The sequence below is a fragment of the Eptatretus burgeri genome, chromosome 11 (assembly GCF_056783735.1).
Source record: "Eptatretus burgeri isolate ZD-2024b chromosome 11, Ebu_testis_v1, whole genome shotgun sequence".
Lineage (NCBI taxonomy): Eukaryota > Metazoa > Chordata > Myxini > Myxiniformes > Myxinidae > Eptatretus > Eptatretus burgeri.
This window is the reverse complement of record NC_140971.1, coordinates 2,645,068-2,671,215: the sequence shown is the minus strand read 5'-3', so window position 1 is coordinate 2,671,215 and position 26,148 is coordinate 2,645,068. Positions and strand designations below refer to the sequence as shown.

The 26,148-nt window shown below is 37.1% G+C and overlaps 1 protein-coding gene across 3 annotated transcripts in view; it reads right to left on the bottom strand.

Annotated features, from left to right (window-relative positions):
• Positions 1–26,148, bottom strand: part of LOC147016301 (protein HGV2-like) — a 148,797-nt gene that overhangs the window by 27,776 nt on the left and 94,873 nt on the right. For 2 of the 3 annotated variants that reach the window (XM_085844910.1, XM_085844911.1), the window contains exons 7-10: positions 7,551–7,651; positions 4,901–4,963; positions 2,230–2,295; positions 2,001–2,087 (exon numbers count right to left, since the gene is read on the bottom strand). In XM_085844910.1, coding sequence (XP_085701036.1) covers positions 2,001–2,087; positions 2,230–2,295; positions 4,901–4,963; positions 7,551–7,651 — 317 coding nt within the window. Of the gene's footprint in view, positions 75–2,000; positions 2,088–2,229; positions 2,296–4,900; positions 4,964–7,550; positions 7,652–26,148 lie in introns of all 3 variants that reach the window. The other variant, XM_085844909.1, reaches the window with a different exon arrangement.

The following is a 26,148-nucleotide window of genomic DNA, read 5'->3' as shown; positions in this document are numbered from 1 at the left end:
CAAGAAGAAATTGGAATGTTTTGGGAAGCCGAGGAACTGGAACTGCTGCAAGATTTTGCCTCAGAAACACGAGGCTCCAGAGACGCAGGTGGACAGTGGATCGTGATGGGGGATGGGATGTAAAGATTTATTACCCTTACTAAAAAAAAAAAACATCGCAACGCACCCCAGTGTCTTCCCACTAAACACAAGGAAGGGACCTGTCTACACATATACTTAACGGCATTACTGACTTTGGGACAACTGTATGTTTGGATGCTTACGGTTCCTAGAACCATCACACATGAATAAGTTAACTACTGTTGGTTTTTTGGAGTTTGTTTTAAGCAGTTTTTCTATAATATAAAGAAACAATACAAATATTTTAAAACTTTCATGACACCTCGACAAATATAATTACACACATTTTGGCAAAACAAAAGAGCACCACCTGGCAACTCCGCTGAAATTCACATTATATTACCTTCACATTCGGTTCTGGTATAACTTCCAACGTTGACAGACTTCTCTCTCTCTCGTATTTTGAATTTTTTGGCTTAAATATATTATTTTTAAGAATTTATACATTACATGTTATATATTATGATAATGTGAAACTGGAAACTCGCCGCGGACTGGCAGTCGATGCCTCACGTTCCGGCACCGGTCTGCGTACCACCACTTTGAGTAGCACAACCTCTAAACCATCAATCGTTTCATCTGTTTTTCCAGTCTTCACCTGCATTTTTGATTTGTGTGATTCAATCACAAACTCTCTGCATCACCCCCTCCCCCTTCTCCGGAAATGCTAATGCTGAAGGAATTCTCCCATATGCCTGGAAGATCGATATTGTTTCAAAACATGGCGCAAGATCGGATCCTCTCAGTTCCACAACTGTGGACTATTGATGGGGAAATCCATCGTTGCTGTTGATCTCAAGTCTCCTGTTTTCAAACAGCTTAATCTCCCACCATCAGATTGGATGCCCTCTTGGTTACACTGGATATGCTTCTGCTCGTCTCTCAAAAATGATTGGATGCCATCAATTTCAAACGAGGTTTGGACCGTATCTGTGGACATATCAAGAGTAATCGAAACAGACTGGCATCCTGTTTCCTGCACGCTGTAAAATCCAAAACTCAACATCATTGGCATCTCTCACAAAGAAGCAGAAGCACAGGATCTCCTGCTGTTGCATTGCAGACAGGGTTGTGGCTTCTTTAACCTGCACCTCCTCATCTTTCATCATCAATCTCTCCAGCTCACACATGGCTTTCCAGAAATCACCTCCTCGTGAACTCTCAAAATCCATGCTTACCACTCAACTCCTCCTTTGTTGCTCGTGAATCCGATTTTTCACTTCAGGGTTCAAGTTGTGTGCTACCATCTCAAGTCATCATCCATCCCAATCCACTATCTATCCTTATAACCCACCCATGCCTATTCCCCATGTACTTACAGAATGCTGTTTCCTTCCCTTTCACATGTCCCCCACACTGACAGGATGGCGTAGGTGTATACACTCGCCTGTAAGCTGTCCAGCATGGCTTTGAATCCCAACAGCTATAAACTGGCACCTCATATCTGCCGGCATTCATTAGTGTACGTTAAAGATCCAATGGTATCCTTCGCCAAGAGCAGGTGAGTTATCCCCGGCACCGTGAACAAATTACAAATTCCTGCCCGAGCTTGCAGAGGGCACTGCATCAGTGGCACAGCCACGCCCTCAGCCAATGATGCTACTTCACAGCCTTGTGCTGCATACGAATGAGGAAGTTGCCTCTCCATGAGCCTACACTTATATTTATAATGTCTTGAGCCCTTTCCCATTGAGGAAAAAATTGCTATCGATGAGAAACAGCTGTAATGGAGTACGACTCGCTCTGCAGGCAGGCCCTCTTGGGGACAAGCTAACCATCACATCATATGCCTGTGCATGTGGCAACATCTCATCATGTTGGTTTTAAGTCTCAGTAACATCTCCCGTTCAAACATCTCGAGAAGTACAGGTAGAACCCACCTGTGCATTTTCCTCACTCTGCAGTTTTATTCTCTTCACTTCCTTGTCCACACACTCTATTCCAACAGACTTTTCTTCTGTTTTTTTCTGCAAAAAAATTGAAATGTAAAGTGCTCATTCTGAAAATTCATAACTCCCCTCCCCAACAAGCAAGATTTTAACTGGTGCCACCACCACCATACACACCTTTGTACAACTTTCTTATTTAAAAATCCTGAATGCCACCAACCTTTCGCACCAGGTGAGTAATATTTGATGTGACATTTGAAGCTTGTATAGATCTCTGTTCCCCTTCCTGCAAAACATGTGCAAGCTGTTGATTTGTACACCTGTGATGAGTTTGTGATGAAGGATGAAACGCATTTCAATTATTCCACATTTGATCGCAGCTGTGATAAAGTGTGAGTGGTGAGTATAAAATCTTAGGAAGGACCAGGCCAAATGTGTATCAATGAATATGTGAATGCAGAGATTCCCAAAATGCACTTCGCTTGGTTGAGCAAGAGCCACTGAACCAGGGCAGCAAAGATCCTACATTTTGTTTTGCTCAGGGTCACATTTCATAATAAAGTGAAAAACAAATGACCTGCTTTGAAATTCGTTGGTTTTTTTTCTCCCCCACCCCCCTCCTCCTCCACATCTTGCTGATGACAGCAAGGGAGCCAGAAATGCATCCGTGAATAGATTCCTTTCGCAGTTGTGGAGGTGTCGGGTGATCCTGTCATAAAAGTCTAAAGCTGTCAGATGACTCATGCCGCTGTTAGCAGAATAATAGTTGACATTACATTGTAGTGGATGGTTCTGTTTTTCATGATTGATGAACCAGTTTGCCCATCACATTCATAAACATCAAATCAAGTGGCATGACGGCCTACTATTATACACACACCTCAGCTGTGCGGCCTGTGTTTGAATCCTGATCCGGCTAAAACTCTCATCCTGGTGTTTCATCGGCAAGTCGAGGCATCAATGTGTATGCCGGCCCTCAGACACACCTGAAGCCATGTGTTCTCTCTGCTACCATTAGTCAATGGATGTTAAAGATGCCACCGTGTCCCAAATTGTCGCCAGTCCCTCAGAGGTGATCCAAGGCACCGCCCCACGGGAGGTGACAATGCTCCTCCCCTCACTCTGGAGGCAATCCAAGCTCCGCCTTTCTCTCTCACACTGTCTCCCGGTTTACAAAGGGGTTATTCATACAATTCGTGAACCATAATCCCTAATTCTAACCACACACCATCCCCTGTATGGTGCACATTAAAACAAGAGGAGAATTCTTAAGCTGATGTGTCCCTACTTATTACATGGAGATTGGCTAACTACTCATGCATAGACCATGCTATTCTATACATTTCTATTGGAATGTCTCACCCCATTCCCCCACCACTCCAACAAAGATTCTTTCAAGATTAGATACGGAGAGTACATGTTCCTACGTCAAGGAGCCCAGGGCCTCCTCCATGAAGTATAGCTTTGTTGATCATCCTCCATACAGTGGTACTGACATTGTTGGGTACATCACTTCCAAGCATTATGTCCTTCAGCTGCAGGTTGTATTCATCTCTGGCTGCTATCTTTTTGGATAGATAGGTCTTTGCCAGTTGCATGGCCCATGAGAAGTCTTCAGATGATGGACCAGAACGAGTTCCTGATTCTCAGACCAGTATCGCACTCTCACTTCAAGCTGCTTCAAATTTTCAACGTGCATCATCTCATCATACAACAAACTGAATCTGTTCCCCTTCCTGCAACTTCGTCATTGATAATATTTTTTTAAAATACGGGACCGCTTCACCAAAATTTGATAAATGAATATTGGATAGACATCACCTTTGTTTTCCAAAATAAACCCAATCATCTGTGGAATGAATAAAATGTAATGTATTTAAAAAAAATGAAATTAAGTGAGCTGAGTGCCCATCCTCAACTGTTTTTCGAGGTTTATACTTTAATTTTGGAATAATCTCCAAACAGAGGTAGTTAGTCTTGTGTATGTTCTGTAGGTTCTCATGAACACTACATGTGTTGGTTTTCAAGCAGGGATGTGTAGTTAAGGAAGGAAGATTGAAGTTAAAAAACCAGGCTTAAAAACCTGGTGTTGGCTTAGCGGTTAGGGTGGTGGCTTTGGAACCTTGGGTCCTGAGTTCAAGCCCCGTTTGTCTGCCGAATTAACACCAGGGGGTTGACTCAGCCTGTCATCCTTCCGAGGTCGGCAAAATGAGTGTCAGCATAGCAGCCAAAAGGCTGCACACGAAGAGAAGGGGTATCGACGGATTGATTAAAAATCTGGTGTTGGGGTGGTAGTCATAATGGGCCGAATTTCCTCCTGTGCAAAAATTCCTTGTAATCCTTGAAGTAAGGCAGTCCCGTCTAAATGCGAGGTAGTTTGAAGCGAGGGGGATATGGTGGAGCGAAGGGGGTGGGTGTCCAATGGGGAATGGTGGAAAGTGGTGTGTGGGTTCGTGGAAGAATGAGGGGGGAATGGTGGAGGGTGGTCGGGAAGCTTTGGCAAAAGAATCGATTATCCAGTTGGAATCCATTCCCCGTCGGAACCGAGAATCCAACCCGAAATCCCAGAACCGATTACCCGCCTGTAATGGTTCCAATTCTCCGGAGTCGATTCCCACAATGTGTTATCTCACTTCGTACATCGAGAATCTATTCATTGGTTCAGCAAATATCAAAAACTTCTGTCATATTCTTTCCAAAACAAAGACGAGTCCATTTTTTCTGCATTTAGTTTGAACGTCATCAATGAATGTCCAAAAATAGGAACTATAGGAATTTTTAAATTAAAAATAGGAAATTTATAGGATCCCATAAAAATATAGGGGGAAAAAAACATGAAATCTCGGAGGACTGGGTGAGTGTGTGGCAGTTCAACAAGAACAAAATCTTACCACACTGCGTGAAGAACAGGCTGACTGAAAGGGTGACGAAGAATCTCGTGGGATTTCTTGTGTCTGAGAATGGAAAAAAAAAATTTATGACACCTCATCTCACCTCATCCCATTCAATTATCAAAACAAATATGCCACAAATGGCTTGGTGCGGCTGGAACTGAGATGACGCTCATTTAATTCGGCCGAGCAAAGTGAGGTCGAGGATGGTTTATCCTGGTACATGAGAAACCCAACAACACATGCCGAAGAAAATTAATTTTTAAATGAATAAAGCTGAAAAAATGAGGGCCTCAGCCAACATTCCACAACATGGTCACTGGTCAGGGGTGGTTGTGGACGCCGATTACTAGTAAAACACGAAAGAGGACACCGAACCTGTGAACAAAAGGCCGGCCGTGAGGAAATAAAAATAAGGGATCGGAAGTATGCATCAAAGGGATATGAAAAAGGAGACACGGATTCTCACATCCTCAAATTGACACCAGAAAAGAACAAACTGGTGAGGATGTGTGTGCTCATGATAAATGTACAAGAACATGGTCAAGAGACAGGTTGTATATACAAAAAGGTCGAGGCTCACGGAAGGGCGAGTACACCACAGATCAGAACGCAAAGTACACTGGGAAGGGGGGAGGGGGGGGAGGCACACCAACAGCAGGGTGGAGGGATACTTTAACAAATAATCAGAAGGAAGAGGACACCAGGGGGAGGAGGGAGTGGGTAAAAATGCTGCACACAAGCTCAAACAACAAGAGGAGGAAGGGAAAACCAGGATGAACCAAATGCAGGGTTAAACATAAAACAAGGGGATTGGGGGGTGGGGGGCACAATTACCTGGAAAGGAAAGGGGTCACTCGTGGAGGGTTAATTGGGGTAGAGAAGATAATGGTTTTGGATTGGTGATGAGGTGAGCAGCTGTATTTAAGACCTGGAGGGAAGAATGAGATTGAAGAGAGTGTGGAAGTTGGTTCCACAGGTGGGGGAAAAAAAAAAGAGGAACAAATGAGTGGAGATGAGCAGTGATCCTGGATTTTGGGAGCTTTACCAGAAAAGGGTTATTGGCCGGCTGCAGGAACCTGAGGGGAAGTGTGGGCGAAGAACAAAGGCCAGAGGGGGCAAAACCAGAAAGGCGGTGGTAGATGACACAAAGACCAAAGAAATGAGTCTGTCATGCAAGTTGATTTTTAAAAGTTATTATTATATACTTTAATTAATATTTCAATATTTTGAATTTTTAAAGTATAAAATCAAAATATAACCAACATTTTGATTATATAATTTAATTAGTCCGTGAGAATAGATAGTGTTTCAAATCGTGGCCAATGTTTGAATAGGTCAAACAATGGCGAATTAAGACCCCAGCAAGCTGAAAGAGGGTTGACCAAGGATGATGCCTTGATGAAGGATGATTAAATAAGGCCGTTAATGATCCTCAAAAGAGGTGCTTTAATTAACACAGACACCTAATTTTCACTCTTGCACTTCCTTGGAGTTTTTTTAGTATGCATGCAAAGTTTCAGGCTGCTAAGACTCATGGTTCTGGAGTTATGGAGCACGGGCGCACACACGCACGCACACACACACTTTGATTTAAATCCCTTCAGCTGTTCTCAAATATCACATTGTTACCTGACATGACGTTTGACCTCTTTACCCCATAATCTAATCAGTTTGTCTGCATCATTGTACATACTTATGCCAAGTTTGACTTTACTTAGGCAGATAACGGAGGCAGATAAAAAAAAATTCAAAAAAAAATCAATAATGTTGGCTGCCAGATCATGCGGCCGATCAGAGTGAAATTTAAAACACGTAATCCCCATGATTACGACATAATGGTGAAGTTTCATGTCCATTGATGAAGCGGTTTAAGAGAAATGATTATTTTAATCTTTTCCTTCAATGCAATATGGATGCCAAACCATGTGACCTATCAATTATTCGTGAACACCCTGGTATACCAATGGATTGGGGAACCTGTGTGATGTTTCCCCTCGATCTGTCAAGAGGTTCTGGAGAAGAGGAATGTTGAAGATTTATTCAAAAAATAAAAACATAGCTGCCAGACCATGTGACCTATGACGTTAACATTTACGCCACATATTCCCCAAGGCTAGATGATGTATTGGAGTTTTTCAGATCGATCTCGTAAGACGTTGTGGGGAAGATTTTTGAAGGTTTGTATTTTCAATCCAATATGGCTGCTGAGCCATGTGACCTCTGACAAATTTACGTTCTGCCTCTAATTGGGGTGTGCGATCAGGTTTGCAAAGTTTCGTGCTTATCGGATAAGGTGCGTTTTTCTATCCAATATGGCTGCCAAAGCACATGACTTATGATGTCATAATTGGTGGCGGAGGTCATGAATTTAAAAAGGAATCATGGACCTCTGGAACATCAGACCAACGACCTGAAGCATAAATGCCTCTGGCGACTTCGTCGGCGGAAACAAATATGTGGAAGGCTTTCATCTCTAGGTACGCCTTTGACCATGCATGCAGCCTACGAGTCTGGGTTGTAATGTTCAGTGGAAGGAAACTTGCTTTATTCAGTGTGCAAGGCCTTGCACTGCAGAAGACATCGTTAAAAATACAAATTAGTGAGTGCAGTCTCAATTTTGCAAAAAAAAAAAAAATGCTCGTCTCACCTCTCGTGCGCTCTCCTCTGCATCCTTCCTTCTCTCTCGCAATTCTTCCAGTAGCTCCTCAAGCTCCTTTGATTCCACTGGGTCTGAATCCCTTACCAGTTCTGAGAGCAAGTCAACAGCATAAGAAAGGAAAGCAGGGTATGAGGAGTAAGAGAGAGAAGAAAAAAAAAATTCTAGTTCTTATTGGAACACCTCATTCATGATCTGACAATTCCAGGTTTGATGGTAATCCATCCATCCTGTACCAACACATATTAAACATGTCCCCCACTACCCAGGAAGGAAATCCCATGGGATCTTCACGACACAGGAAGGAAATCCCAGGGATCTTTACTACCCATGAAGGAAATCCCATGGGATCTTCACGACACAGGAAGGAAATCCCATGGAATCGTCATGACACAGGAAGGAAATCCCATGGGATCTTCTCGTGCTGGTAAGGAACCTGATGGAGAGAATGCGGTGTGAAATGGCAGAAGAGTGCTGGAGCGAAGCCCATGTGAATGGGTAATTAACTGTCAGATTTCCTGCATTCCATGAATGGATCGACGTTCCGGGGCCGACCTGTACTGCACGTACTGCAGGTCTCCGTTTACCACCTGCACCGCAGAAGCCCCACTGAATTACAATTATATATGTAAAGTCTTTTTTCAAAACTATTCATCCCAACTCTTTCTTCCTCATATATGGAAATTTAAATTGTCACCATGCAACTTCACTGGGTGTTGGTACCTCTCTCTCACCAGCCATGGCTCTTCAACAAAAGACTTGTGACTCCATCTGTGAACTTTCAAACCCAGATATCTCCGAATGGTAATGGAAAATCCTCCCTTCTGGATTTCGTGACGACTAATTTCCCTCAAATGAGAGTGCAGCTGGTGCTCTTTTTTATTTTTTTATTTTTATTTTTTTTTTGGGGGGGGGGGGGCGGCATCATCACTTCCGGTTGTTTGCACATGACTGTGTCAGCCACTCAGCCAGATCAAGATCAGTGTTTGTGTGTGTTGTTTTGCATATTTGTGTCAGGGGTTGTAGCTTTTGTATTTATAAAGGATGTAGTTGTGTTCATAAAAGTTTAGCAGGTATTTCTGTTAGTTTATTGGAAGAAGCAGGCTGAGACCTCGTGTTTAAGTCGATTGGGTTTTTGGGAGTATGGGGGTGAAAAAAGGTATAAATCGAGACCTGAAGGAGAAAGGAAGAGGAGTACATAAAGTTGTGATAGATGCTCATTGTGGGCCATCTCAAGAATAGGGGAAGCAGAGAGCTCTTTCTGTTGTTAGAAGTGTAAAGGCCCAGTCACACCTTGACGTTTTAGCCAACGTTTGCCGATTTTTGAAAAATTTTTCTAAAACGCTGGACACGTTGAATACGTTATGGGTAAGTTTTGATAACATTGAGAGCACTCTGAAAAACACTGCCATACGTCGTTGTACGCTGGCTTTAAACGTTGTACTTTTCGGTTGTCCAAATTTTTGCATGCTTGAAATTTCACGACATATGCCGGCGTATGACTCACACATTCCGCTACGCTGGCCACAAGTTGTATGCACGGTCTGCGATCGTTGACAGACGTCAACACATGCTACTTGTAAGTTAATCATAAGTTGAGACACGCCAAGGTAATGTTTAGCGTACCCGAAATTATTTCTAACCTATGATTAACGTGTTGTTGGCACGTTACGCGATCGTTGCCACACGTCGACAGATGTTACTTTTAAGTTACTCATAGGCTGAAAGACGTCGGTATAATGGATCGTCCTTGCGTCAGCGGCCACGGCCAGGACACATTTGCAGCGTTCTTCAAAAACTTTTCTTCGGCATGACGAGGATGTTCACACTTCGATGTCTAGCTTGGCTATGATTCCAATTGTCCATCGGCAGGGTCTATTTAAAATAGTCGAGTTTGAGCGTTTTAACACGTTCAGAAGAAACGCTTCAAATTTCCAAACCCCAGCGTCAAAAAACGAAGGCGAGTGACAGCAATTTAAATCGTTCATTGTAAACAATGAAAATAGCTGAGTGGTACCGTTTAAAAGTCGTTGAGTGTAAAAAAAAAAAATCCAATTGTTGAGCGCAAGCGTCCACTTTCAATAGTGGAGATGCAGCCATTTAAATCGTTGAGTGGCAGCCTATGAATAGCAAACCCCACGTCACCGGCAAAGATAAACTGCCGCACGATATGGATAAGTTAGGCTATCGTTGGGCATAGTTTGTGAACGCCGGCTACACGATAATTATTCGTTGGTATACTGTATCTACAAGTTAACGATGCGCTCTATGCACATTATTAGTTCATTGTGCATTTGTCCAACCCGTTATGAATAGACCTAAATCGTAAAAACAAGCTATAGCTCATTGTTGAAAAAGCCCCATAAAAAATTAGCCGCGAAGAACTTCGAACAATGGTGCAAAGATGTCTCTCCTACCCGTGGATACGCGGACGCAAGGAGGATCCATCATAACCCACACCCTCCCCCTCACACTCACCTACTACTGCCAACATGAACAAACTACTACTAATACTAATACTGATACTGTTACTGCTGACATGGACATCGACTCAAAAAGGACTCAAACACTGTTGGGTTCTCTTTTATGAACACCATTTTTATATACCAATTCCCAAAATCGCTGGGAACACGTCTTTATATGGCAGTTGTAAGTTAGAAACACGTTCATTTATTTTTTTTGTCGACCGGAAGACGTCATTGGAATACGTCTACATACGTCGATGTGTGTTGGGACTACGTAAAGAATTGGTTCAAAGCACGTCAAACATAAGTTAGAAATAAGTTTCGCGTAAAAAAAGACATTACCGCGACGTGTTTCGACTTACGAGTAGCTTATAAGTAGCCTTTGTGGACGTGTGTAAGCGTCCGCATATCGTGTGTACAACTTATCCCCATCGCATGCGGAACGTGTGTCATACGCCAAGTACGTCGTAAAATTTTGAACATGTTTAAAATTTCTTGACGTACTCTACTTACTACGACGTACGATAGCGTACTTTAGCGTTCTACTCACGTATACCAAACTTACTCATACCGTATTTGACGTGCCCCAACGTTTTAGACACATTTTTCTTCGGTCGGCATACGCTGGCAAGATCGCCAAGGTGTGACTGCGATGTTGACACTTCCATTTCTACGGCAGTTATGATTCGAATCGTTGTGTGTCAGCCTTTTAATAGGCTACGTCACGACATCGTCGGCGATGCGTGCAACGCACTATGCCTAAGTTAGACTATCGTTGGGCATCGGTTGTGTCGGCCGACAACAGGTTCAGCATTCGTTGGTTTAAGTTATCTATAACACAACGAAACGTTCTGTGTCCGTTAATAATGCGTTATACATAAGACCAAGTCGCTATGAATACGTCCGAATCTTTAAAAAAAAACATCAAAAGTTCAACGTAAGCCAGCGTTTTACATAAATTTTAATACGTTGCCATTGCTGGCTAAAACGTCAAGGTGTGACTGGGCCTTAAGGAAATTGCCCACTCGAGGATAATTATTACTCGGATGAAGGAACGGATCGATAAATTGCAGGAAGTAGCAGAATATGAGAAATTTGTAAATAATAGTTGGTTATCGTTGTGTCGCGAGGTTGCTGAGGATATTGGCAGTGGTGAGGGTACAGCAATAGAGATTGGTACAAATGAGTTATGGGAGACAGTGTTTGTGGGTGATGAGACGATGAAATATGTTGATTCTTCTTTCTTGAGGAAGGATCGCACACATGGAATTGTGTGCAGTTTTGAAAGAGCAGGAGTTAGGGACATTGAAGGAAGGGTAAACGATATTTTATCGGGTTGTGGCAGGAACAAGTTGTTTGTGGTATACCTCGATGCGAATGATTGAGGGAAAGTTTACTCAGAGGTTTTGTAAAATAGATTCAGGATATTGGGAAAGTGGTAGCAAGGTTTGCAGTGGGATGTTGAGGATTCTGTGTGGGTAGAGATTAGAGATTGTATAAACAGGAAGATACTGGTAGGATGGTTTTATAGGGCTCTGGGTGTGAAGGAAGAGGAGGAAGGAGGAGTACATGAAGAATTCAAAAGGGCATGTGATAAGGGAGGAGTATTAATATTATGGGGGATTTTAACTTGCGAGGGATAGATTGGGTCCAGGAACAGGGAAAGGGAAGAGCGGATGAGGATTTCTGAGATTTAGTCAAGGATTGCTTTTTAACCCAGTTTGAAGGTAAGCCCATGAGATAAGTTCACGTTTTAGTATGACAATGACCCAAAGCACACATCCAAAGCTACACTGGAGTGTTCAAGGAACAAAAAGATAAATGTCCTTGAGTGGCCCAGTCAGAGCCCCGACCTCAATCCAATTGAAAATCTATGGCGTGACTTGAACATTGCTGTTCATCAACGCTCCCCATGCAACTTGACACTTGACTGAGCTTGAACAGTTTTGTACAGAAGAAAGGGGCAAATATTGCCCAATCAAGGTGTGCAAAGTTGGTGGAGACCTATCCCAACAGACTCACAGCTGGAGTTGCTGTCAAAGGTGTTTCCACGAAGTATTAACTCGGGGGGGGGGGGGGGTGGACACTTATCAAACCAAGATATAAAAAATTTGTATTTTTAATTAATTTTGTGAAATTTGTAGAATGGGGGTGTACACTTTCTATAGGCACTGTATTTCCCATGACTACTAGATCACAATTGCAACGTTTCACGTCGATTGATGAAGATAATTTTTTTAAAGACTTTCTTTCAACCCAATATGGCTGCCATCCCGTGTCACATTAATTATTCGTGAACACCCTGGTATCCCCAAGGCTTGGGGAACATGTGGGTGAACTTTCCCCCTCGATCTGTAAAGCCATTCTGGAGAAGATTTTTAAAAGTTTATTCTTCAAAAACTCATAGCTGTCACATCATGTGACCAATGACATCATAGTTGGAGAACTATTTGTTCCTCGTGGATTGGCGATCATACCTAACATTTCGTCTCGAACTGTTGAGCAGTTTCAGAGGTTTTTCAAGGCTTTTATGTTAAAAAAAAAAAATATATATATATATATATATATATATATATATATGTATATATATATATATGTATATATATATATATATATATATATATGTATATATATATGTATATATATATATATATATATATATATATATGTATATATATATATATATATATATATATATATATATATATATATATATATATATATATATATATATATATATATATATATATATATATATATATATATATATATATATATATATATATATATATATATATATATATATATATATATATATATATATATATATATATATATATATATATATCTAATAGTAGGGTGAATATACTGGTTCTGGCTCACTTTTCCCCATGTAAATGAATGGGGGATTTTCAGCGATTCATATTTTTTTTTCCCTAAAAATAAACCCCCTTTTTATCCCAAGGTATATTTATTTGTCTCCCCTTTTAACCTGGGGACACTTTTTTTTTCAAATAATCCATACAATAAGATAAAGATTTGTTCAAGTACTAAAGTGGTAATGTGATTTGTTAAAGGTGATTCGAAAGAAATATCTGAAACGTCTAACCCTCGGGACACTCTTTATCAAATAACCGATGCATATTGTTTAGCTCACTCATTGAACCTATAAAGATTTGTTCATTCTCAAATTCCTTCAATAGTTTAATTTTCTTTGCACAATAATCCCCATCTAAAATATTGAAAAACAAAACATTTGAATCTTTATATTTTTTAAGATACCCCTTTTGTGCTATTACGAAATGATAAACTTCTCTTAATGATCTCATCTGGCCACCGCCCGAGTTGCAAATCATTTTTGTGCATAAACCACGCCATAAAAAAAGTTTTGTTTCAAATGTTTTCAGTTCGTGTCATGAAAATGAGGAAGTGTTTTTTTGACACGGTCGTGCTGTGTGAATGAGGAAGTGTTTTTGGACAGTCATGCTGTGAAAAAATAGGAACTATTCTGTGAGACAAGGTCTCGTGTTTATATTTTATCTCAGAACACGAACTGAAAACATTTGAATCAAAACCATTTTAGGGCATTTTAAGTACGTTTTAAAAATGATTCATACAATTTGAGAATATATCTCCCATTTATTTTCCAAGCTGTCTCTCCCGAAGCGTCATTTCCTGTGGCCACACCCAATGATTAAGCAATCTCCTCATCGCTGCCTTATAAGTGATTCACCAGACAAAGTTTCTGCCAGACGGGATTTTCATTTTTACAACTGAGACATGAGCGATCTTTCTTCCGCGAACAAAACAGCTCAACACAAAGTTGGTAAGCCTGTGTATAGGCTCCTCTTTGAACGATGAAGCAATTGATTATAAATTAAATCGTGATAATTCTGATATATATTTTTTTCTTGGCAGGTCCTTGGAAGAAAAGCAGTTTACATATCACGACGAGGTGCATGAAATTAATGCTCTTTTTGAAGAGGTCAATCATCTTAGAAGAGAATTGAAAAACATTTTTAAAGACTGACACGACGTCTTATCACGGCCTCTGATCTTTTTGCCATCTTGTACCAATGGTAAAAAAAAAACTGAGACATGGACTCACTCTCTTCCGATGAAGATAACAGCTCACTACAAAGTTGGTAAGCTTGTGTATGGTTTCCTCTTTGAACAATGAAGCAATTGATTATAAATTAAATCGTGATGATGCGAAAATATATATTTTTTCCTGGCAGGTCCTTGGACGAAGTGGAGTTTACATATCACGATGAGGTGCATCAAATGAATGCTCTCATTGAAGAGGTCAATGATTTTAGAAGAGAATTGAAAAAAACATATATAATGACTGGTACGAAGTCTTATCACGGCCTCTGATCTCGAATGAATTAAAGCAATGGTGAGACACGTGTGTGTGTGTGTGTGTGTGTGTGTGTGTGTGTGTGTGTGTGTGTGTGTGTGTGTGTGTGTGTGTGTGTGTGTGTGTGTGTGTGTGTGCACGCGCGTGTGTGTCTTTCCCTGTCTGTTTGTCTCTCTCTATCTCTCCCTGTCTGTCTTTCCACCGACCTCTCTCTGTCTGTCTCTCCATCGAAACCCTTGACTCATTATTTTATTTTATTTTTCAGATCGATCACACAACATCAGCTGTTGAAGCAATCTGGTACAACACATGATTTTCTCAAGGTAAATGTTTCTGAATTATTATTTAGTTATTTGTTTATTAATATCACTCTCTCTTTGGAATGTCGTCTTATGTTGGTTGCATCATTAGTTTGGACGCGGTTTTACCAGTACACTGGAATTCATTTTATTGGCCTTGGAAGGATGACAGGCTGAGTCGGCCTCCTGGTGTGTTAATTCAGTGGTCAACGAGGCTTGAACTTAGAACCAACACCAGGCTTACTCATATTACCATGTAATTATCTTTATAAAACCTAATTATTATCCACTTTTTGTTTCAAAACAGAATATGGTGTCTGAGTTTCGACATCACAAGACATCTGAAGAAGATTGCTGGGAAAGATTATACATTCTCGCAAATGAATATTTAATATTTTCAATTTTGATTAATTATATTTGTTTTGTTTACAATTACTTGATTTTGAATTTCAAAAAAAGGATCAAGACATTAAGGAGAGGGAGGGGGTGGGGGGGGGTAGGTGCGCCCCCCCAATGACCTATCACCCCCTCATCCCACCCCTCCCCTCACCATGTGTGTGTGTGGGGAAGGGTGGGGGTGGGATGAGGGAGGTGGTGGGTCAAAGGTGGGGGCACACAGGGGGGATGAGGGGTGGGGTGTGTGTGGGCGGGGCTTGTGTGGGTGGGGATTATGGGAGCGGGGCTTGGGTGTGGGCGGGGCTTGTGTGGGCGGGGCGTGTGTGGGGGTTTATGTGGGCGGGGCTTCGGTGGGGTTTATGTGGGTGGGCTTCGGTGGGGTTTGTGTGGGCAGGGTTTATGTGGGCGGAGCTTGTGTGGGAGGGGTTTATGTGGGCAGGGTTTATGTGGGTGGGGCTTCGGTGGGGCTTATGTGGGAGGGGTGAATGTGGATGAGGCTTATGTGGATGAGGTTTGTGTGGATAAATGGATGGGTGGATGGGTGGATGAGTGGAGCTTGTGTGGATGGGTGGATAATTTTTTAATTAAATAAACATGTTGTGTGTGGGGAACGAATTAACTAATCACTAATTATGTGAATATGATGAATATGGGTGGAGCTTATGTGGGGTTTGTGTGTGTGGAGCTTGTGTGGGGTGGAGTTTTTGTGTGGAGCTTGTGAGGGGTTTGTGTGTGGTGGGGTTTGTGTGGGGTGGGGTTTATGTGGGTGGAGTCAAAAAGGGGCGGAGTCAAAAAATTTCAATTTATCTTTGTCTTTTGTAATTCCTGTGAATAAAATGAACCTAAAATCTCTTCCCCTTCCAAATCATATATCATATATCATAAGTCCAAGGAACCGTATCTATTACATCAACAATTTTAAAAAGCTCGTTCGTCCATCGTTTAATATAACCCTTTTCAAAATGAGATTTCCACCGATATATTCTTACGATATCACCAACTTTGAACTTAGGTTTTCTGACATTAATCTCTTTTTCATATTTTAATTTTGTAAATGTTTCTGATGGTTTCATATTTGTTGACGTGTGAATCGTGTCATTATACTTATCCACAATATCCTGAATAAAAGATCACCATTGTTGTGAACCGAGTTGTGTGAATTTTTTATATAGTCTCTCTTTTAAGGTACGATTAAAACGTTCAACAACAACTGCCTTCCCTTCATTAAAGGTACTGTATAATGTAATACTGTTATTTTTTAGAAAATTCATAAATGTCTTGTTATAAAACTCTCTACCCTCATCAGTCCACAATTTTTTAGGTTTTCTCTTACTTTTATTAAATATCTGTTGAAAGGCTAACATAAGAGTATTACCTGTTTTGTTTTTTAATGGTACAACCCATGCATATCTACTCCTCAAATCAATAACGGTTAAAGCATACTTGTACCCCTTATCATTATTGAGTTCAATCAAATCAGCAGACCAGATATAATCTACTTCCTTGGAATAAACTTTCCTTCTCTGAAACTTTGTGAATATTGGTTTATGTAATTCATCAGCTAATTGCTCTTCAGTCTTGATGACATCATTAGAGCCTATAAGTTTTTTGAATTTCCAAGTCCAAGTTTCAATTTAGCACTGATCATCTTCTTCACAATGAACCGATCAACTTTTTCTCTCAAGGTTGGATTTTGTATCAGAGACAAATTATACAACATTTCTCTATCGGCTTCATGCTTTTCTTCCAACGTTGTGGTATTCCCATAATCAATATCGTGTCTCATGCACACTTCATCAACTCTATTGATGGGTTTACTCCAGGATTTAGGATTGTCTGCCTCATCTAATCTTTTATCCAAGTTTGTGCCTGGACCACAGAAAGAATACCCTGGAAGATGTAATTCCCCTGGTATTCCAGTAGTTGTAAATTTACTTCCTGATAAAAACTTTTGTATATCTCCTCCTCGTTTGTGTTTGGAGATAAACTGATTTTTTTTTTAACCACACACCGAACATATACCTTTTTGTATAACCCTGTTATTTTTACTTTTAATATATGAAATATTTTTAGTATTAGTTTTCTTTTTACATTTGAGACAATAACTCATTTATTTATGTGAAAAATTCCTGCAGAGTGCAAAAACCTTTTTAGTTTCCAACATGCACATTTGAATCTTAAATTTTAAAACATAAAGAATCCTTAGAAATGCCTTCACTCTCTCCTCCATTTATTTAAGAAAAAAAAATGAAAAACTTGAATTAAAATGAATAGCTTGTCGATGTCAATATTCTTGTCGAAAGTATTGCAAATAGACTTGTCAATTCTTTGTTTTCCTCCTCGGTGGGTTGAGTTATTTTCTGTAATACCACCAATCTTTTTTTAATCTCACTGGTTTCCATATTTTGATATTTATTTTGTCTCACTCTTTCCTCCCTCTCCTTCTCTCTCTCCTCCCTCTTCTCTCTCTTCTCCTTTTCCTCCTCTTTTTTTCTCCCTCTCCTCCTTCTCTCTCTTCTCTTTTTCCTCCTTCTCTTTCTTCTCCCTCTCCTCCTTCAACTCCTTCCTCATCCCTTATTATCCTTGAATCGCTTACACCCCATAGAATATCATACATATATTCATCAGGATTTCTTGTTATTCCTGTATCAAAAATAATTTTTTTTACAACAGGAAACCAATAAAATTTCTTTTGAATTTCTAAAAGAGCCTTACCTTTTCTTAACCTTATAATTCTTTCATTATTTAACATTCTAATTAAATCTAAAGTTGTCGGTTTATCAACATCAGCATAATGCCAATCTTTTATTGAAAATACCTCATTCTTATGTTGTAGAACATATTTATTAAAATACCGAATACCCTTTTCTTGAAGGTATGCTTGGACACAGAAATGATAATTTTCTTGAAGCCTTCTTGCTGTCATTTATGTATTAGAAATATATGTTAGAATAATATTATGGCACGAAACACCTCCCCATCTTCCCATAGTTAAATCATTTTGTATTTCCTTACTTATTATATATAATCCTGTTTTTTCTGTTTTCATGATATAAACAAGGGCAAAACCATTATTATATTTACCCTTATTAAATTCTTTTATTTGTTGTTTACTAATCGTGGCCCCACAAAACTCATTCTCGATACCAAGTGGATAATATTCTTCCTTACGAGACTGATTTAATTGTTCCAGGTCTTCGAGGTTAATTTTAAATGACCAATTATACCCTAAATCATTCATATCATACCCCCATTGTTCTATTCTCATACAAACGATACGCCCTTCTTTATAAAAATTTATTTTAATTCGAACTGTGAATTCTGTATGACCTGGAGATAATATCAACACTTCTGTATCTTTGGAATACACAGCCGTTTTATTTAAGTATATATATTGTGATATCACTTAATCTCACCAAGTCATTCGCTTCAGTTGGGGTTGGATAATTTTTTTAATTTATAAGCATTTTTCATGTTAATATTTTTGGTTATATTATATTTATGTCGTTCAGCCTGTGCCTTTGTGTAATAATTTGATAAATCAATATCCAGTTCTTGAGATACACCAAAGATAGAACCATCTTTACCAACATGTCATTTATATTAGATTAAAAATAATATCATAATTTTTTTTATTTTTGTTGAGTTGAAATAACACATATAGACATAATTGACCACAACACTTGGAATTTAATTCTTGGACTTGAAATGTTTGATAAACACCATTCTGTAAGAATTTTATGACTTCAACAGGTGGTGGAAGACCAAAACTATCAAAATAATATTTGTCTTGACTATTAAAAATACAAACCCAATGAGAACCGTTCCCATTATTATCTTCTAAGTTCATAATAATATTCTTTGTATGTTTCGGCACATTTGTTAATTCATCTCTCATACAAATAACCACATTATGAATTTTTAATTTCTTACAATATTTGACAAGTTGGAAATTTGATGTTGTATTCTTTCCAAATTCTTTAAACCACTCATCAATGCTCATTTATTTATTAGAAAGATATAATCCATTACCTCTTTTCGTTAATTTTACACCTGCTTGTGCTATAGAAGAAAGCATATCTCCAACTAACAATCTCGCTTTATCAGGCAGACCTTCAAGTTTTTCAGCAAAATCTACAATTACACCACTTCCACTAATTTGTTTCTCCAACTCTTTGTTATGAGTAGGGTGAATATACTGTAGGGTGAATATACTGGTTCTAGCTCACTTTTCCCCATGTAAATGAATGGGGGATTTTCAGCGATTCCCTTTTTTTTTCCCTAAAAATAAACCCCCTTTTTATCCATTTTTCCCTGCTGTGCAGGGGTTTAGCTTTTTGTGAGGCAATGTTTTATGGTCGGATGCCCTTCCTGGACGCCTCTTACAACACAGGGATATGGTACACCTATTCTAACCGGGGCATACACCGGGACCAGTGTACTGGTACTCATTTCGCCGACCTCGGAAGGATGACAGGCTGAGTCAACCCCCTGGTGTTAATTCAGCAGCTGAGCGGGATTCGAACTCGGGACACTGGGATCCCAAGCCGCCACCCTAACCACTAAGCCAACACCAGGCTTTGTATATATATAACCAGGCTATCCCAAGGTATATTTATTTGTCTCCCCTTTAACCTGGAGGTTGATCAGCTCACTCATTGAACCTATAAAGATTTGTTCATTCTCAAATTCCTTCAATAGTTTAATTTTCTTTGCACAATAATCCCCATCTAAAATATTGACAAACAAAACATTTGAATCTTTATATTTTTTAAGATACCCCTTTTGTGCCATTACGAAATGATAAACTTCTCTTAATGATCTCATCTGACCACCTCCTGAGCCACATATCATTTTGAGATTATAGTAAATTGTTTTTTCATTGTTCAATTGATAACCATCAAAGTTTTCAGTCCATTCAAGGATATTCATTTTTTTCTTTACATCCTCTAACGTACTACTTTTTAAATTGATTCGCTTATTTGTTTTATTTACCTTTGTTTTAGTTATTTTTTCAATAAGACTTATTTGATATTTTTCACATTCATTATGTTTTCCATTTATATACCAAGACTGAGATTTTCTCCACTCTTTAGTTTGATTAATACTTGGTTTAACCATTTATATATTGTGAAAAACGCGGCGGGAGCCCTTAAAAACGCCTAACCCATCTTCCCATCGTTAAAACGCAATCTATTTTATACACTCTATCATACAATATCCATATGGAACACAATCTATTCCATTATCTAAAATAAATCTCTTATCATCAAAGGCTCCTAATGCCTTTTTATTTACTTCTTCACTATATATGTTATGTTTATAACTTCTTATTGTATTCATTTTCCTGTATTCTTCTTTCTTATTCATCAAACAATTATAATAATTTCTAAAAGTTATTGATTTCTTTATTACATATTTCTTTATTCCCTTTAACCTCTTATCAATCTGATCACCATACTTATAAGCATATGCCTTTGCTCTCAATCCAATAAACTCACTCATTACTTTTCCACCCAACTCATCCTTAAACTTACCAATAACCTTTTCATTCTTTTTGGAAAATAACTCACTCTTCTTGCTGAAATTACTTGTATCATATACTCCAATATTTTTCTTCATATCTTCATAAACATCATCAGTTTTTATATCTAGGATAAAACTATCAGTGTCCATATACAACAATGAAACATTTTCACCATACTCTTTCTTTAAGTCATTATACAAATAATCATACATCAATATCTTTGATAAATCAAGAACTGCTGTTCCAATATAAATTGGTTTATCCATTACAATACTTTCCTTTTTCATATGAATTGCAGAAAAGTTCTCTGAAAAAAACCTCTTCTCTATCAAAACTGGGTTTATTTATCAATCTCGAAGCTTCTTTCCAAGATGTTGCGAATCTAATGTTTTGCCTGTTTCTAACATTTTCCATAGTCTTTCCAAATACAGCATTATTCATTAATTTATAAAAGTCCCCTTCAAATTTTACTTTTGTATTTGCTCTCATATCTGTATTGAATTGAATATACTTTTTCACCCAAGGACTTTGTTTAAATTTTAAAACTCTATGAATTTTAGCTACTCTCAATCCTTCTCTCAAAAACTGTTTTAAGCTTCTCTGATGCAAAACATATCCCTCTTTATCATAGAATGTTGTTAATAACTTTTCTGTTGATTTACCTTTAATATTAAAACTTTTATGATAATCACTTAACCATTCTTTCTTTGGGGTTTCTTTCTCACATGCAAAAGGAAGATCTTTATGCTTATTATGAAGATTACTCGGGTACCTCAAATCAACTTCAAAATAATAACCTTCTTCTTCGTCATTCAATTCCTCTTGAGAAGAAATAACAATATTCATCAAAGCCTTTTCATAATCCTTTTCTTCCACCCACTCTAATTTACCATAAGGCAGAGATTGAGACATTGCCCATCCATACAAATTATTAGCATCAAAATACATCAAATAATTACTATCTTTTTCACTATCATAATTTGGAAGATATTTATTATTTGCTTTAGCATATCTTTTTGAACATACTTGTGATATTCCACCTCTCTTGGACTTCTCAATCATCAAAAGCATATCAACATCACTGATTAAATCTATATCTTGTTTTGTCATTTTCAACATTGCACTCCAAGCTAAACCAGGAGCTGTGAAATAGTGGGCAGGATCTAATCCATAACAATTTTTATTATGACAGAGTGATCGAAAAGCTTCAAACACATCAGCTAACAATAAAACATCTGTTTTTAGATATAAATCGTGATATTCTCCAAGGTTCTTTATCTTAAATAATTTCCATATTTCTTGTGCGTGTTTATATTCCTTATCACTTATCTCTTCTTCATAAAGGTTATTATAGAAACTTTCTTTTGATGGAAGTTGTGTTTCTTTAAATCTCATAAATGAATCCATATAATCATAAGGATAAATTCCCTTACTTGTAAGAATTTTCTCTTTACTTTGAATTTCATTCCTTGTTTGAATTTCCTCTCTCGTAAGAATTCCTTCTTTAATCAGAATTTCATCTTTAATCAGAATTTCCTCTTTAGTTAGAATTTCATTCATTGTTCGAATTTTCTTTATGATTAGAATTTCATCTTCAGTTAGAATTTCTTCATTAATTACAGTTTCCTCTTTACTTTGAATTCTCTCTTTAATCTGAATTTCCTCTTTAGTGAGAATTTCCTCTTTTGGAAAGAATGAATTAAGATTTGGAAAAGAGTCCGTGGAGCTTAGATTTGATGCGAGGTAGGCTAGTGGTGTTCCCATAAACTTGGAAGAATCAAGAAACCGAATACGAGTTATAGGTTTTGTGAATATCATTTTTGTAAATGAAATATACTTTTGACTTGTGTTTGTTATGGCAGAAATATTCCCTGGTGTTTTTGAAAGTTCATTTATAAATAGATGTGTATCATAGTTGGCGCTGTTGTGAAGAAAGACTGGAATAAAAGAAGGTAATTTATAATTAAGATTACAACAGGAATGAGCGGGACCTCTATATTTACCAGTAAGATGACAATGATCCCTAACTTTTGACTCCTTAATTTCCCCCTCACAAATATGACAGATATTGTTCTTTCTAAATTCTAATTTTTCTTCTTTGGTTAATTTCATCGGTTCATTTGTTTCTTTCATTAATTTAGTGAGTCTTATACAATCCTTTTCTAATCGTTTTACAAACTCTTGTGAAGCTTTTTTCCACGATAATCTTCAAGTTTGTTATACTTTTCTCCAACAGATGATTTGATATAATAACAGAAACCACAAGGAATATGTTTTTGATATTTATTTGTATATGATTCTTTTGGATTAGGAGAAGCAGTATTAATCTTTTTAAGGATACACTCAAAATCAGCGTATATCACAAATGGGTGCATGATAGATTTATTATAATCTTCAAAAGAAATCTTTTCACCAGGTTTAGGCATTGTAATTACAGCTGATTTATGATTACTACAATATTTTGAATGTTGTTCTAATCGTTCTTTTGTATGAAATGAATTAAGACATCGCTTACAAGGATATATTTTGTTTGCTGTTCTGAATACCTGAGAAGAGATTAATCTTGATAAATTATTGATGTATGTGTAATGTGAATTCTTTCCAACACTAAAATATAAAAGATCAATGTGTGTTTCTTCATTTTTATAGTTGTTTGAAATTTTTAATATTTGAACTTTGTTTGTATCCGTTAATCCATATACATTAATAGAAAGATTATTCTTTTTCTCAAATTTAGGAATATCTGTTAGTGGCATTGGGAATTTAAAATCTTTAATGTCCAAGGTATTCTCATATTTCATATATTGTTTTACTCTTTCTGAATTACATTTTGGTGGATGTAAGTGAGCAAGAACAGACCAGAGAAAACATTTATTATCATTGTTCTTAATATTAACAACTGCCTTCTTTAGTTTTATTTCTTTTGGTAATTCAATATAAGAAGAAGCTTTAAGAGGGTTTGATTTTAGAATGTGTATATCTAAAAAGATGATTTTTTTTAATATTGAATCCACTTCCTACCACTGTATTATCAACATCCTCCTCTTGTCTTGATAGTTCTTCATAAACCCCACTATTCAAAAAATCTTGAAATGATGTTATAAAATGAAGATCTGTTCTCATATAAGGAGTTTGTTCTTCATCTTGTCTTTTCATATTCATTTTCACTCCCATATAAAACTTTAAAGTTTATTTCTTTTAATGTCTTTTTAATAAATTTTTCAACATTGGGTTTCACTATTTCAATTGATTCAGCTATTGATGATGGACCGGGTTCTCCAAATTGAAAAATCCTTATTTTTATATGCCCTTTAAATGCCCCATCAGTGTTTTCAATATAATAGTCTCCCTTTACTTTAAACTCATTTTTCTTGTGTTTTTGTGATTGAAGATGTTTATTATAACTACTCTTCAAAACATCCTTTGAACAGATATCACAATGTTTTCTTTCCAACTCAAGAGGAGATATTTTATGAAACAGATTAAATGTGTGTTTGTTGGTTCGGAGGTGTTTTCTATAATGTTTATATTCGTGATTACAAACATCGCAGTACGTTGTATTCACCATATTTATAGAATAAAACTTTGCTTAAACTAAAATTTTCTTGATGAAAATTTCGTTTGTTTTACAGGTGAATCTGTGCTTAAAACCATTTTATCCTCCAACTTTTTCACTTAATAAATACAATGTTTCAAGACACAAAAGACAAGTTTCAATCAATCTCTTCATCTGTTAAAGATACTGAGAAATATGTCAAGGATGTAAAATTGAACAAAGATAAATATAACAACTATTGGATAAAAACTATTATGGTAAATAATATGAGTTCTTCAATTTCCTTCAGTGGAAGGGCTTTTAGTATACCTGGTAGAACATCAATTAAAGTATCTCTAACAAAAGTTTCTCCTCTCCTTCTAGTAATATATTCAAAACTAGAAAAAGCAATGAAACAAGAAAAAGTATCAAAGAACAAAAACCTTATGGATGAAGCTTTAGAAAGAAAAGATAAGACCATCTGTAATATGCAAGGAGAAATTTGTATTTTTTTCAACAACCCTAAAGATGTAAATCCTGATGAAATAAAGGATGTTAATATATCAGGTGAAATGACATTTCGTTCAATAGTAGTTAACGATAATTTTAAAATTACCTTTAATATAAAAAATGTTGTCGTTGAATCTGATAATGAAAAAAGTATATCGATATCGATGGTAATATACAACTGAAAGTATAGATGAATTTCAGTTTAAGTAAAGTTTTACTTTATAAATATGCAAGACTTTCCTGATTCTCCATATGACAAATTTGAGAATTGTCCTGCGTGTGAAAGACAGGGATTAAACACAGAGTCAAAAGCCTATAAACAATGTATATTCTGTGATTATCTTCTAATTAATGATAATAAAAATATATAAAAGGAAAATAATTCTTTTAGATTTACAGCGAAAATGAATTACTTTACAAGATTGATTAGAGAAATGAATGTGAAGTATGAGGATGATAACACACCTTTCGTTACAAGGGAAGAAACTGAACGTATAAGAGAAATGTTCAAAGGATTGTTGTTGTATATTATTCATGGATGTAATTTTCAGGGAAATATCAACACAAGATATTGTATAAATAAAATAATGGATTATCTTGAAATTAAACCTGAACTTAGGATAAAATATAGAGTTTCTAAAAAGCCAATAATAAATTAAATAACCTGTTTTTCAAATATATAAATGAATGATTTTTTACCTATTTGGGAAAATAAGATAAAATTTAACAACCATAAAAATCTCCCAAATTCATTAAGATGTCTCATAGTTGGTTCAAGTGGATGTGGAAAAACCTGCTTACTTTTAAAAATGCTCCTCACTCCCAACTTTTTAGATTATGACAATTTAATAATTTTCACAAAGTCGAAGTTTTCAACCAGAGTATCAACTACTCTCACAAGGTTTTAATGCTGGTCTTCAAAAAGAAGATATAATCGGTTTATTTAAACGTCAAAAAAACCTAAATGATTATAACATTGAAGATATAATTCAACTATTTTGTGATACACAGAGATGTAAAAAGAAATCAAATCCTATAACTTGTATTCTTAGTGATAATACGGATGATATACCGTCTCCCCAAGATTTGGATAAATCAAAAAAGAACCTCGTTATCTTTGATGATTGTGTTAATGAGAGAAACCAAACGGTAATGGACAGCTACTACACAAGAGGGAGACATTCTTCTTGTAATTGTATTTATCTTAGTCAATCGTACTTTCAACTTCCTCGTCGTTCCATCAGAAACAATGCTAATACTTTTATTTTATTCAAGTTAAATTCAATAGATATCAATAATTTTTGGAGAGATAATTGTTCTACATTATGTAGTAAAAAGAAATTTGAGGATTATATGAAGCACACGACTGAAAAATATAAATATATTGTTGTGAAACAAGATGAGATATTAAGGGATATATTTTTTGTTTTATAAACAATTACATATATAAATGACAACTATTATTATAAATCTTGTGGGTAAATCTGCTTCTGAAAA